The following is a 15,381-nucleotide window of genomic DNA, read 5'->3' as shown; positions in this document are numbered from 1 at the left end:
CACACAATTTATCAAGCTACTGATAGAACACCTGTATTAGTATTAGGAAGTCGAAAAATGTAAAAATAACTATGTAATCTGTATCTCTAAATTAGTTAATTCCTTCAAGCTTCAAGGGTTCTCCTCCAACTTATAACACTGCATTGCTTATTGGTGTTATATTGTGGAATCATGAGACAGTTATCACAGCAAACAACATGAGAAAGCTTACCATGGTAGGGAGAGAACACATACCCATTAAAGAAGTTGCAGCCTCTTGTCTCTTCCTTGCACCATGCCTTGACAAAGTCCTTGAGGATAACTTTGAAGCAAGGGAGACACTCAAAATAGAAAAAAAGACAATCGCTACATTGACCTCGATGCAAGGGGAACATGTTAATGTTCATTCTCGTCAAAACAAAAAACATCACAGTTCCAATGCCTGCTCCACAACCTTTATTTGATAATGAATTGATTTTTTTTGTACTCTAATACATTACAAAGGCCATCAAGAAACAAGGAGCTAAAAATCCTTCATTTTGATTAGCATAGGGTGTAGCATGCAGTCTCTTTAGTGTTTACTATAACTCGTAAGTATACCAACATCACAAGCACAAAAGTGTTTCTTCCAACATCCTTTTGATTCCTATTTCTGATTTGAAACTCTAGGTCATGCATAAGGAGCAAGTGTTATGCACTGAGTATATTTGCAGCTCTTCAGCAAACAAAGCCAGATGCTAGCAGGTCAGTGCAAATTTTGACTCTCTTCCAGGACACTCTTCCAGGCCCGCATTCTTGACTCCTGTGTAAGTTTGGCCACTGTCAGCTATCGTCTCAAAACGAGAGCCCCCATAAGACCACTTGCCAGTTCGTAGTGCACAGCATGCGAGAACCCAGCTTCTATAGCTAGCATCTCTTGCTCCGGTCCTACACAGCAAGCAATCATTTGAGTATGGGAACTCAACTCAACACAGAAATACTTTTGAGTAAACATGAACTGACCGGTTGGAAATTGTGCTATCGAGTTCTTGAGGTATGCATACTCCTCTCTCATGCCAAATTGAGTAGCAGCTGGGACCACGACATTGTCAAGCATCCAATCCTATTTACAAGCATGGCAAAAGGTAATAATTCAGGAGTCATGGACAATACAATTGGAAAAGAAAGCACTTTATACGCATTGCCCATGCACATGAGCTTCAAACACAAACAATCTTACAAATCATAAGCTACCTGAAGCTGAGAAACAAACAGGCTGCTTGGCCTATTGAAGTCAAGAACTGAGGCACTTGAGCCTGCGTTTGAGAAAAAACTACTTGACATGACAAACTGTCTACTGAACAAGTAGAGTCTCCTCATCATTGGCTAAAAGAATGCAAACCTAGCTTTAAAACGCGATATATCTCATGAAGGGCTTTTGGAATGTCGGCAACATTGCGTAAACCATACCCAACTGTCACAGCATCAAATACTTCATCTGCAAACGGGAGGCCGAGTGCATCTCCTTGAAGCCACCTGCAGTTTTTTATTCCTATGTGAGTACAAAGAGAACAACCCTTTCTCCAGAGTCCAAACTCATTCTGCCCAGTGAGCCACCCACATAGAACTTGCCTCATATCTTTGTAGCAATCACCCAACTTAGCCTTCTGACGTTCAGATGCTACAACCAGTTGCTCCTTAGCAAAATCTAGCCCTGTAACCTGGAATGAAATTGTAGTCAAGAAAATCCTACGGCACAAAAACCAAATAAAGCCTTGGAACCATACTAACCTTCCCTGTGGGGCCAACCTTTTCTGCAAGAAGAAATGAGAGATCTCCACTGCCACAACAGATGTCTAGCACATGATCTCCTGGCTTTGCTCTGTTAAATCAGATAATAACAAACAGTTGGAGGCATCATGCCTCTTGCTCCATGATTCATCTGTTGATGACTCCAAATTGTCATTTTCACTCATGCTATCCTTTTCCATAGCCTTCATTAATTTAGCACCTCTTGCATGTTTTTTCTGTGCTCTAAATCTGAGTCAGAGCTTTTGCAGCAAAGGCCCCTCGTTTGAGGGCACTAGCAGTCCATAAGTGGTACTCCAGCTTGTGCTCTAATCAGAACTCTGAATGGAATTAATTCATTCTTCTTTCACATAATCTGGGAGATACATTATAATTTTTCCTTTTTGGACCTCATTTTAAATTTTTGTCAACATGTCATAAACACCCAACAGACAACAGGGGTCCTAAACTGATAACAGGACAGAAATGCAAACCCCAAGACAGAATGCTAATTATAAGCATGTTCGATGACCAAATTGCAACACAAATATTGGCTAGGGACAAATGATTACCTGGTCCAAGAAACTGCCATTCGCTTCCAAACTCTGTGCTGACCCAGGCTGAGCCAGTCATTGAGCTGACAGGAGGTATTCAATACAAAAGAGGAATTACTTTAATTTGTAATCATTTTTCAAAATTCCACAGAAGCAAGCGAATTGCTTGTTAAAAAAAATGGATATTAACGCGGGTTAACCACAGAGGATTTATATTATATATGGCTTCAAGAATGTATATTTTATGTATACATTAGAGGGGGATGACTCGTTAGCATTTTTAAAAGGCCACCCTTTCTTACTTAATAGGCGCAGCAGATGTTGAATGTGACAAAAGAATGAATTATCACACTAATCTCTTGCTGAAATACTTAGCTACCCGGCTCTTTTCTTACTTAGTGAATGTTCCTTAACCCTAAAAGAGAAGATAAAAATAGAGAAGCAGGGCAAGAGAGAGATAGAGGTTGTTACAAGCTTGGACACTCCAAGCGAGAAATCAATAGCAACACACGAACAGAAAAGGAAAAAACAGAGAGAGAAATGAAATGTTATATTAACGTCTTCAAAAGGCCATAATGACCTATGAGACCCGAAAGTTACAAAGTGGTGGATCTGATACAAAGTCAGAGTAACAAAATAACCTAACAACAGTACAAAACAAAGATATATACTATGGGGTCCTAAGTTGATCGATGTGAACCAAGCAAAAGACCAAGCAGAAAATGGGCGGCTTGTTGGGATAGCTGAATCACAAGAGATCTAGCATCGGTCGTTGGCGAATCTCATCAATTTCCTCCATGGTTAGTAGTCTGACCGGGAGTCGTGCATGCCTGGCCAGCGTGCTCCGAATTTTCTGTCGTAGCCTCCGTCGATGTTGTGTAGTTCTTCGCAGTCGCGGGCGCCTGGATTTCCCCAGTTCAATCGCTCGGTCAATCAGTGTGCCTCTGGTATGAGACGAGGGGGAGCTCTGCTGTGGGAGTGGCTCTTGCGGCTATCCCCTGTCTGCTCTGAAGAAGTTTGTGATCTGTCTTTGAGACTGGCTAGCCTCGCCATTCATCAGGCTATCTCTGTGTCTGCGCAGCTCGAGCAAGAACAAACCCAGACATCTCTGATCTTCGTATCCCATGACTCTTGAGAGAGAGAGAGAGAGAGAGAGAGAGAGAGAGAGAGGCACGGCACGGCGGAGTTCCGCGCCTAGATGCACTCGCCCCAAAGACTGGTGCCCTTTCGGTATTTATTTATTGCTCACAACAAAGTACAACTCCCCAGGGCCCTCTGCTCTCAAACTCTGCGTCCAGATGCTCTGCAGAGTGAGAGACCCAAGGGCTCTTTTAAACTTACAAGGGACGCTTGGACACTACAAGCGAGAAATCAATAGCAACACACGAATAGAAATTGCAAATCACTGAACTTTGAGAGAGAGAGAGAGAGAGAGAAATGAAATGTTATATTAACGTCTTCAAAAGGCCAAAATGACCTATGAGACCAATCAGTTACAAAATAGTGAATCTAATACCATGTCTGGGTACAAAAGAACTAGAAAAGAACTAGAAGTAGAACAAAATACTACTACTACTACTACAATCTAAAACTACGTGGGTGTAGCAGCTGATACAAAAGGTACCCGGTAAACTGGATGTAACAGTGTGTGAAACAAAGATGGAAGAAATGGTGAGGATCCATCCTCATCTGCACTCTGGATGTCGAGAGAGTATGGCTCGAATCTTCTGTTGTAGTCTCCGTCGATGCTGTGTAGCTCCTCTCCTCAGTCGCAGTCGTCTGTATCTCTGTAGCTCCAATGCTCGGTCGATGAGAGTGCCAGTAGTGGTCGAATGAGTGTGGGACGAGCTCTGCAGTGGTGGCTGCTCCTCTGGCTGTCCCATATCTAGTGAAAAGAAATCTGTAATGTGTCTCTGGGACTGCCTCTCTCTAGCTCTCCCCAGTAAAGTGTCTCTATACCTGTGTAACTCAAGTAGATATAGTCCAAGACATCTGTGATCCTCATAACTCATGACCCTAGATAGAGGACTAAAACCCTCTCTGAATAAGCAGTGGAAACGCCCCCGTATCTCATAGAACACTGTGCAATGACATATGTAGTGCAACTCTGTCTCTGGCTCTCTCTGGCATAATCGGCATATCCTGCTGTTTGCTGGTATCCCTCTGAATCTACCAGTCTCAATCTCGAGCTGATGTGAGGATGTGCGTATCTGACCAATGGCACAACGCAAACCATGAGACATATGTGTGTCCATGTAGCTGGGTCGAATCACAAACCCATCTCCTGTGAGAGGAGAGGAGACACGGCACGGCGGAGTTCCATGCCCAGATGCACTGGCCCCAAAGACTAGCACCCCTTTCGGTATTTCTTTATTATTGCTCACAACAAAGTACAACCCTCGAGGGTCCTCTGCTCTCAGACTTTGCGTCCAGATGCTCTGCAGAGTGAGAGACCCAAGGGCTCTTTTAAACTTACAAGGGACGCTTGGACACTCCAAGTGAGAAATCAATAGCAACACACGAACAGAAACTGCAAAATCACTGAACTTTTACGTGTGTGTGTGTGTGTGTGAGAGAGAGAGAGAGAGAGAGAGTTGACATGGCACGACGCCCCTTTCGATATTTCTTTAATATTGCTCACAACAAAGTCCAACTCCCAAGGTTCCTCTGCTCTCAGACTCTGCGTCCAAATGCTCTGCAGAGTGAGAGGCCTAAGGGCTCTTTTAAACTTACAAGGGATGCCCAAAAGCAGAGCCCCGAAAAGCTTCAATTCCAAAAGCACATTAACCCAAAAGCGTCTGCTCTCAAAAGCTAGCGCTGGGCTCTCCAAAAGCAGCCAGCGTAAATTGCGAAAATCAGTATAGCCTGCCACGTGGCACCAACAACGCAAAACGCAAAAACCCGTACGATACTACCATGTCATCATCCGCTTGCCACGTGACAGTGCATTTTACGAAAATCAGCCTCGGACCTCAAGCTTTGGGTTTTTAGGGTTTTAGCCCCACGGCTGCTGGTCAGACGTTCTTTAGGTTCGGTTCTTCAATTTCTCTAGTCCAGGCGGCCATTCTCTTTCAGTTGGTCATGCAACGTCATCACTTTGTGACACTACCCCCTCTTGAAAGAATTGTAGTCGCCCTCAATTACGCCTGCAAAAACAGCTGAAGGACAAAAAAATTCTTCGGTAGACATTGACTCTATGTACTTATGCATCAGACTCCACCAATCCAGCACTTCTACGAAGACATCAGTAACTGATCAATCACATTTCTGTCGAGGGTCTCAGAATACAAAACTTGATCATTATAACCATTTAGCAATCGCATCCATACAAAGCTGATCTTTTCACTGATCCGCACAGCAACAGATTCAACCTCCAAATTCATCGATAACTTTTGGCATAGACACTACTAATGGCCCAAAATCTTCAAGGTACAGCTCTCTCTGAAGAGAATTTTGAGATTCTCTTCCTCCATCCACTTTGCGTCGATGGCCAAAAAGTACCCTTGACCAAATTATCCGATGTACCTAGCTCACATTTCAGTTCTTTTCTCATGCCCTGGGACCTATTGGTAGCCCTACTTGCCTCCCTCTTCGTCACGAGACGGTACCACGTGCCAACAGAAAAGAACAGACTGAACAGACTTTTAGCACTTCAATAACAATTGAATTGAACGAGATGCACGACACGATACGGGGAGTGCCGGAGTTCCACCCCAAGAGAGCACTGCCCCAAACCTTGGCGCCCCTTTCGGTATATATTTATATTGCTTGAACTCAGTACAATGCCGGTACTCGCGCTCTGCACCTTCACCCGGAAGAATGCCAGAGACTGAGCCCTCTACATGCCCTTGGCCTATGAAAAGCAGTTACATGAAAAGCTTGAAACTCAAAAGCATCTAGCCCAAAAGCTGGCGCTGAAAATCAACCAACAAAAATCACAGAAATCTGTACATGCTACCACATCAACACAACCAACATGAAATGAAGAAATCTGTATCGGCTGCCACGTCAGCAAGTCAGCGCAAAATGCGGAATTCCGTACTGCCTACCATGTCGTCAAGCTCCACGCAAGTTTTTGTGTGTGTGGGTGGGTGGGTCCCGCTTTATTTTGATGGCTTTAGCTCCCCTGGGCCCCATCAGACAAGTCCCCGTAAGTTGGTGGGAACTCGACTTTAAAGTTAGGCCACTCGGCAAGACTTTGCAAGTTGGTAAAACTTCTTCTGCTGCTTGTTCTTCTTAGGGTTTAGGCCCCTCAACCAGGATCTGCAAGTTGGCTCCATTCTTCAGTGGCTTGACACGTCAGTAGTTAGTGACATTGTCCTTGCCACCTCAATCTCGGTCTGTGGAATTCTCTGATCTACCGGGTGATTCCCTTTCCTTTCTTTCCTTGTGCTCTGGGACCTGTGGATAGCGGCGTTAGTCTCCCCTGTCCATTGGCACGTCAATCTCAATTGTGGAATCCTGAGACGCACTATCATCCGATCCTGTTCTTCTAGAATCCTCTGATGAACTTGCATCTGGTTCCCTTAGTTCGTCGGAACCCTCATATGCACTACCATCTGATTCTCTTACTGCTCCAGAATCCTGTGATGAGCCCTCATCCGGCTCCTCTGATTCGTTCTCTTCACTGGAAGACTCTTTCCCTGTTGAGGTGGATACTATCATGTCTGTAGGATAAGTCAATGAGCCAGCATGCATTCCAAATCCTTGCTCGGCATGTCCCATAAGTCTCAAAATAGAGCCAGACTTCTATTCTAGACAATACTCTCGAATCTCTTTTGGCAAACCACAGCAAAACCGCTCAATCTGGTCCCTCGAAGTAATCTTCTGCAACGAAGACACTGGCAAATAAGTATCCCAAAACCTCTGGCAATAGTCATCCAATCCAAGCCGTGATGACAGCTCTTTCATATTCGTCTGATATCCAAGTTGACGTAAATATTTTCTTTAATTTTACCCATGTTGCAGGTGCTTCTCTGCGTAGTAGATCACCATGTCTGTGCAGTTCCTTTCAAGAAGGATGCTACCCTTTGCACCTTGGAGCGTTCCATGAACCGACCTCCCGAGAAGGCGACATCAAACTGTTGTGTATACTCAAGGGCTCGATGGGTGTCCTGACAGCCTGAGAGCGTCTCAAACCTGACCCTAACCCCCTTCCTTGAACTCCTTGGTCTTCTTGCTCATTTGTTGTTAGGTGCAGCGGAATGAATGTTTGAACTTTGATCAAGATGAGTGCTCCGAACTATGCTCAAGGTTCCTTTTGTTCTTCTGGAAAGGAGAGCCTTCCGTTCTTAATGAGAGAGTGCAATGATCACAAACAAAGTGAATGGACACTGTGCGAGAAAGTGTATGAGACTGAGATATAGAGAGAGAAGAGAATACGACACCAAAGACGATGTAAAACCCTCCTCCGAAGGCCCCACTCTCGTTGACGAGAGTGGTCTACGATTGTTTGCACAAACTGGTACAAAGTGGATGCATGTGACTGATGCAAGTCTAGGCTAGATCGATGACGATGACAATGACGGGAATGGGGAGACCAATCTAAGGGCTGAAAACTGACGCTTTCTATCTGCTGTCCAAAAACACTGATAGGCTGAATTCTGCTGGCTGAAATCTGCTCCTAAAAATGCTGATATGGTTGGTTCTTCATTGCTGAAATCTGCTCCTAAAAATGCTGATATGACTAGTCTTCATTGCTGAAATCTGTTGGTCTTTATCTGCTGAAAATCTCCATGCAATGGGAGGGCGATCTGGGTTCTGGAAACGCTAGGGCTGAGGTCGTCTTGCTTGGAAAACGCTAGCAAGAGGGTGAAGCTATGGCGATAATCTCTTGCTGAAAACGCTACTAGCTGATGTCTTCAAGCGATGATGCCTTGATGAAAAACGCAAGGGCTGATGAAAACGCTAGGCTAGGGTTTCTTTGCTTGGAGGAAAAATGCCACCAAGGGTTCTTGTGCTGAGAAGTTGCCTGTTGAGCGATGAAGCTCATGCTACCCCTTTTGCCAATTAGTGCTAGTTTAGGTTTGCTTATATACAAACTTACTCAATTTGCCCTACCTACTTCCCAACAAAAGTCATTTAAAAATAATAAGTGAAAAATGTCAAAAATAGGTAAAATAGGCTAAAATTATTGGAAAATTCCGCTGAAGGATTCTGATGGGAATGCTTATGATCATGATGTGTGCAACCAGAGGATATGCATCTACCTAAGTGATTGGGCATGCACGGTCTGCGAATAGACTCTCAAAAGTATCAGATCACTTCTAAATCTAGATTGACTGGACTGACTGAACCCTTGTCGTGCTGTAGCTTGTCCACGGACAGGGTTGGATGTGTCATGTGACATCCCCTCCTTTTCAAAGTGAGGTACTGGTACCGAACTATATGGCGTCGATGGAGATCGCCAATAGCATCCGGAATCCTAAAAGGGACTCTTCGTTGGCCCACTCAGATGTGTGGGTCGTGCGGTACTTGAACTTCATGAAGGTCTGCAACGCTTCCTTCTTTGGGCAGCGCCGAAAGTGACACAAAGACTTATGTGGCTCCTTCGATGCTTCAACTTCGTCGAGAGGCATGCTTCTTTCTTCTTCAAGAATCTCCATAGCTGAAAATTCCTGAAACCATTTCCAACACAAAAACATGAACATACCTATTCCATGTAAAGTGACTGGAACAACTCTTGTCTTTTCTAAAGGCTGTGCATGCAATGTAGATGAACAAAGAGACGGAGTGCCAAATCGTTCACCAGACACACGCAAACAATGAGATCGAATCTTTTTCTTTTGACCTAAAGCAATCAATTGTGGCAATTCACAATGGAAATGCCCATGCGTGGTGCTTATACTTTCATGTGCTCTTTCTACAAATGTGTCATGCCAAGGAAGAGACATGGAATGTGACGTCCTTGAATGCATACTTTTCAGCTTTTCATGAACAATTCGCACATTCGTGTTCATTCATGAGTGAAATGTGCTGAACGTATAATATAGCATGGTTAGGAAAAGGGATCACATAAAGACGTTGACTAAAATACACGAAACGATCACGAATGATACCAATGTTAGGTGCAGCCGAATGAATGTTTGAACTTTGCTCAAGATGAGTGCTCCGAACTGTGCTCAAGGTTCCTTTTGTTCTTATGGAAGGTAGAGCCTTCCGTTCTTAATGAGAGAGTGCAATGATCACAAACAAAGTGAATGGACATTGTGCGTGCAAGTGTATGAGACTGAGAGATAGAGAGAGAAGAGAATACGACACCAGAGACGTTGTAAAACCCTCCTCCGAAGGCCCCACTCTCGTCGGCGCGAGTGGTCTACTATTGATTGCACAAACTGGTACAATGGGAATGCATGTGACTGATGCAAGTCTAGGGTAAGTCGGTGTCGACGACGGGGAAAGCGAGACCGACGCTATGGCTGAAATCTGTTGGTCTTTATCTGCTGTCCAAGGACGCCAATGACTGAATTCTGCTGCGGCTGAAAACATTGTGCCCTTGCTAGTCTTTATGGCTGAAAACCTGCGGGTACTGTGGCTGAAAACTGATGGTTCTTATCTGCTGAAAATCTGCAGGTCTTAGGGCTGAAAATCGCCATGCCCAAGGGAGGGCGATCTGGCTTAGAAAACGCTAGAGCTGCAATTCTGCTGGCGATCTTTGCTTGAAGGAAAAACACTAGAGATGTTGATCTGCTTGTGGTGGAGACTTGCTGAAAAACGCCAAGTACTTTGAGTTATGGCGATGATGAAGAAAACGCTAGGAAGCTCTGCTTAGGGTGGAATCGCCTAGGGTGGGAAGTCTTGCTTGAGAAGTTGCCTGTTGAGCGGTGGAGCTCCTGCTGCCTCTTCTGCCAATTACTGCTAGTCTAGGTTTTCTTATATACAAACTTACTCAATTTGCCCTACCTACTTTCCAACAAAAGTCACTTAAAAATAATAAGTGAAAATGTCAAAAATAGGTAAAATAGACTAAATGCACTAGAAAATTCCCCTGAAGGATTCTGATGGCAATGCTTATGATCATGCTGTGTGCAACCGGAGGATATGCATCTACACTAAGTGACTAGGCATACACGGTCTACGAATAGACTCACAAAAGTGCCAGATCACTTCTAATCTAGACTCGCTGGATAGACTGAACCCTTGTCGTGTTGTAGCTTGTCCACGAACACATAGGGTTGGATGTGTCACGCGACATCCCCTCCTTTTCAAAGTGAGGTACTAGTAACGAACTATATGGCGTCAAGGGAGATCGCCAATAGCATCCGGAATCGTGGAAGGGACTCTTCGCCGGCCCACTCTGATATGTGGGTCATGCGGTACTTGAAGTTCATAAAAGTCTGCAACGCTTGCATCTCTGGGCCGCGCCGAAAGCGACAAAGCCTTCTGTGGTTCCTTCGATGCTTCAACTTCGTCTAGAGTCCTGCTTCTTTCTTCTTCAAGAATCTCCATGGCTGAAAATTCCTGAACCCATTTCCAACACAAAACCATGAACATACCTATTCCATGTAAAGTGAGTGGAAAAAATCTTGTCTTCCTCAAAGACTGTACATGCAATGTAGATGAACAAATAGACGGAGTGCCAAACCGTTCACCACACACACGCAAACAATGAGATCTAATCTTGTCTTGCTGATCTAAATCAATCAACTGTGGCAATTCACAACGGAAATGCCCATGCTTGGTGATGAAACACTCGAACAATGCGTGCTGACGAATCATTTAAACACATAATACTTCCTGTGAGGGTTCTTTGGAACTAGGCTCGAGAGCCAAGATCGGTTCGTCGTGTTTGATCGAATCTTCTTGTGGGGGTTCTTTGGACCTCGACTCGAGAGCCAACATCGGTTCTTCGTGATTGATCGGGTCTGCAATAAGGTTAGCTTCACTAGAAAAAGTATCAACTAACACATAATCCTTCTTGTGAACAATCACATCTTCTTCATGCAACTCATCATGCTTGTGAGAAATCACATCTTGATCATGCAAATCATCACGCTCATCATTATCATCCAAATCATCATGCTCATCATTATCATTCAATTCATCATGCTCATCATTATCATTCAATTCATCATGCTTCTCATAATCAGGCAAATCTTGTGTGCCATGCTTGGGAGAAGTAGAGACTGAGAGAGTCTCCATCTCCTGAATCTCTTGCATCTATGCTTGCACTTGAGAAAAGAATCACAAGAACTCTTTCATGTGTTGGTCGCTCTTTTCTTTTACGGCTTTGTTCTCGCGATCAAATTCTGCTTGTCTTGCTTTGTTCTCGCGATTAAATTTGGCTTGACTTTCTTTGTTCTCGCAATCCAATTTGGCTTGTCTTCCAAGTCGTACTTACGCTCTATGGCTGCCATGCTTTCTTCGTATTCACGATCTATGTCTGCCATTTCTTCTTCGTAGGCCTTTCTTTCTGCTTCTCTTGCTTCGCGTTCCAACTTGTTGTCCATAAACAACTGCGTCAACTCCTCCATAGGAGTTAGTGCAATCCTTGGCGTAGATGGGGAAGGGGGAGGGTCGCAAAAACCTCCTAGTGGGGAAAATTCTTCTTCGCCTCTCTCATGCTCATCACCTCTAAGCGAAGTATCCATTCCGCTTCGAGCGATGACCATCCACTACCATCCACTGATGTCTTGGGTTCTTGTGGTCTTGGGTTCTTAAGTTCTTGAGGAACTTGGGTTCTTGGGGATCTTGGTTCTTGGGGTTCTTGAGGTTCTTCTTTCGCTTGCAATCCGTGTTAGAGAAGGATCTTCTCTTCACCCGAGTTCTGCTCTTTTCTGCGAGCGCACCCCTTGGCCGCCTTGCGCTCACACCAAGGTTGCTTTTTCCCACCTCACGTCAATTGGCCGGCCGCTAAGTGCATGGTCCGCTCTCAATGAGTGAAAAGAGGCACAAGGGACTATGATCAAGATGAGTGCTCCGAACTATGCTCAAGGTTCCTTTTGTTCTTCTGGAAAGGAGAGCCTTCCGTTCTTAATGAGAGAGTGCAATGATCACAAACAAAGTGAATGGACACTGTGCGAGAAAGTGTATGAGACTCAGATATAGAGAGAGAAGAGAATACGACACCAAAGACGATGTAAAACCCTCCTCCGAAGGCCCCACTCTCGTTGGCGAGAGTGGTCTACGATTGATTGCACAAACTGGTACAAAGCGGATGCATGTGACTGATGCAAGTCTAGGCTAGATCGATGACGATGACGGGAATGGGGAGACCGATCTAAGGGCTGAAAACTGACGCTTTCTATCTGCTGTCCAAAAACGCTGATAGGCTGAATTCTGCTGGTTGAAATCTGCTCCTAAAAACACTGATATGGTTGGTTCTTCATTGCTGAAATCTGCTCCTAACAATGCTGATATGACTAGTCTTCATTGCTGAAATCTGTTGGTCTTTATCTGCTGAAAATCTCCATGCAATGGGAGGGCGATCTGGGTTCTGGAAACGCTAGGGCTGAGGTCGTCTTGCTTGGAAAACGCTAGCAAGAGGGTGAAGCTATGGCGATAATCTCTTGCTGAAAACGCTACTGACAGATGTCTTCAAGCGATGATGCCTTGATGAAAAATGCCAAGGGCTGATGAAAACGCTAGGCTAGGTTTTCTTTGCTTGGAGGAAAAATGCCACCAAGGGTTCTTGTGCTGAGAAGTTGCCTGTTGAGCGATGGAGCTCATGCTACACCTTTTGCCAATTACTGCTAGTTTAGGTTTGCTTATATACAAACTTACTCAATTTGCCCTACCTACTTCCCAACAAAAGTCATTTAAAAATAATAAGTGAAAAATGTCAAAAATAGGTAAAATAGGATAAAATTATTGGAAAATTCCTCTGAAGGAATCTGATGGGAATGCTTATGATCATGATGTGTGCAACCAGAGGATATGCATCTACCTAAGTGATTGGGCATGCACGGTCTGCGAATAGACTCTCAAAAGTGCCAGATCACTTCTGAATCTAGACTGACTAGACTGACTGAACCCTTGTCGTACTGTAGCTTGTCCACGGACACATAGAGTTGGATGTGTCACGTGACATTTGTTCACTATCAGAAGAGGACGAGCTCTCCTCCCCTAAGCTGCTAGATGGCCTCCCATGCCGTCTAGTTTGTATTCTCGAAAAGAGATCGTGTTATAACTAACTTAATTGCGACCGCAACAAGCAACAAGCAAAAAAAATTCTTATGATTCTTGTGGTTCTTTCCTTGAGTTATACAGAACACTGCCAAAGCTCTGATACCAATGTTAGGTGCAGAGCAATGAATGTTTGTGCTTTGCTCAAGATGAGTGCTCCGAACTGTGCTCAAGGTTCCTTTTGTTCTTATGGAAGGTAGAGCCTTAATGAGAGAATGCTATGATCACAAACAAAGTGAATGGACACTGTGCCTGCAAGTGTATGAGACTGAGAGATAGAGAGAGAAGAGAGATACGACACCAGAGACGTTGTAAAACCCTCCTCCGAAGGCCCCACTCTCGTTGGCGAGAGTGCTCTACGATTGATTGCACCAAGTGGTACAATGTTGATGCATGTGGCTGATGCAAATCTAGGCTATGTCGACGGTGGTGACGGGAATGGCGAGACCGGCAACGGGGCTGAAACTCGAAGCTTCTGACTGCTGTCCAAAAACGCTCAAGGCTGAAACCTGCTGTCTGCGAGTTGAAACACTGATTTCAAGGCTGTTTTTATGCTGCTGAAAAACGCAGGTTTGCCTGAAGAAAACAATGCTGTGTAGGCTGCGTTTTGGTGCTGAAAACGCTGCTTTATCTGCTGCGGGTCAGTGCTGAAAACGCCAGGGATATAGTGGGCGATCAGGGCTCTGTAAAACGCTAGATGCAAGAGTGCAAAGCGATGGGTGTCTGCTGAAAAACGCCAAGGGGAAAGGATGGCTGGCGATGAGGAAAAACGCTAGGGACTGTGAGAGGGAAACGCCAAGGGGTGCTTGGGGAGTCTTGCTGAGAGAGACGGAACCTGTCACCAATGGCCTGCTGTTCTCCTTGCTCATCTACCATTTAGTGCTAACTTTGGTTTGCTTATATATTTTCTTACCCAAATTGCCCTACCTACTTTTGTTGGAAAGTCACTTAAATTAATAAGTGAAAAATACCAAAAACAGGAAAAATAGACTAAATGCACTGGAAAAATCCCCTAACTGATTCTAATGGATTCTGATGGAGATATGGATGATCATGCTGTGTGCAACCAGAGGATATGCATCTATAGTACCATAGTAACAGGAAATGGCCATTTTTAGGTCTCCGTTCCCCGTTCCCATCCCAATTTCCCGTTCCGGATTCCCGTTCCGTGTTTCAGACGTGAGTATCCGAAACAGGGAATGGCATTTCATGCATGTTGCCGTTCCCCGTTCCCGTTCCGATTTCACGTTCCGGGTAACTATGATCTATACTAAGTGACTGGGCATGCACGGTCTACGAATAGACTCACAAAAGTGCCAGATCACTTCTAATCTAGACTGACTGGACTGACTGAACCCTGATCATGCTGTAGCTTGTCCACGGACACATAGGGTTGGATGTGTCACGTGACATCCCCTCCTTTTCAAAGTGAGGTACTGGTACCGAACTGTATGGCGTCGAGGGAGATTGCCAATAGCATCCGGAATCCTGGAAGGGACTCTTCGCCGGCCCACGCTGATATGTAGGTCGTGCGGTACTTGAACTTCATAAAGGTCTGCAACGCTTGTTTCTTTGAGCCACGCCGAAAACGACACAAAGTCTTATGTGGCTCCTTCGATGCTTCAACTTCGCCTAGAGTCCTGCTTCTTTCTTCTTCAAGAATCTCCATGGCTGAAAATTCCTGAACTAATTTCCAACACAAAAACATGAACATACCCATTCCAGGTAAAGTGAATGAAAAAAATCTTGTCTTCCTCAAAGACTGTGCATGCCATGTAGATGAACAAAGAGACGGAGTGCCAAACCATTCACCACACACATGCAAACAATGAGATCGAATCTTTCTCTTTTGATCTAGAGCAATCAACTTTGGCGATTCACAATGGAAATGCCCATGCTTGGTGCTCATACTGTCTTGTGCTCTTTCTACAACTGTGTCGTGCCAAGGAAGCGACAT

At 44.6% G+C, this 15,381-nt stretch overlaps 1 protein-coding gene across 1 annotated transcript in view; it reads right to left on the bottom strand.

Annotated features, from left to right (window-relative positions):
- Positions 1-671: 671 nt before the first annotated feature.
- Positions 672-15,381, bottom strand: part of MENG (S-adenosyl-L-methionine-dependent methyltransferases superfamily protein) — a 51,771-nt gene continuing 37,061 nt past the window's right edge. The window contains exons 3-9 of the mRNA XM_086483792.1: positions 2,319-2,383; positions 1,750-1,840; positions 1,591-1,679; positions 1,361-1,494; positions 1,213-1,274; positions 982-1,081; positions 672-906 (exon numbers count right to left, since the gene is read on the bottom strand). Coding sequence (XP_086339918.1) covers positions 806-906; positions 982-1,081; positions 1,213-1,274; positions 1,361-1,494; positions 1,591-1,679; positions 1,750-1,840; positions 2,319-2,383 — 642 coding nt within the window. The 3' untranslated portion in view covers positions 672-805. The remainder of the gene's footprint in view (positions 907-981; positions 1,082-1,212; positions 1,275-1,360; positions 1,495-1,590; positions 1,680-1,749; positions 1,841-2,318; positions 2,384-15,381) is intronic.

Source organism: Adiantum capillus-veneris, chromosome 15 (assembly GCF_014529385.1).
Source record: "Adiantum capillus-veneris isolate H3 chromosome 15, ASM1452938v2, whole genome shotgun sequence".
NCBI lineage: Eukaryota > Viridiplantae > Streptophyta > Polypodiopsida > Polypodiales > Pteridaceae > Adiantum > Adiantum capillus-veneris.
The sequence above is the reverse complement of the archived record's forward strand: the minus strand, read 5'-3'. Positions and strand labels throughout refer to the sequence as shown.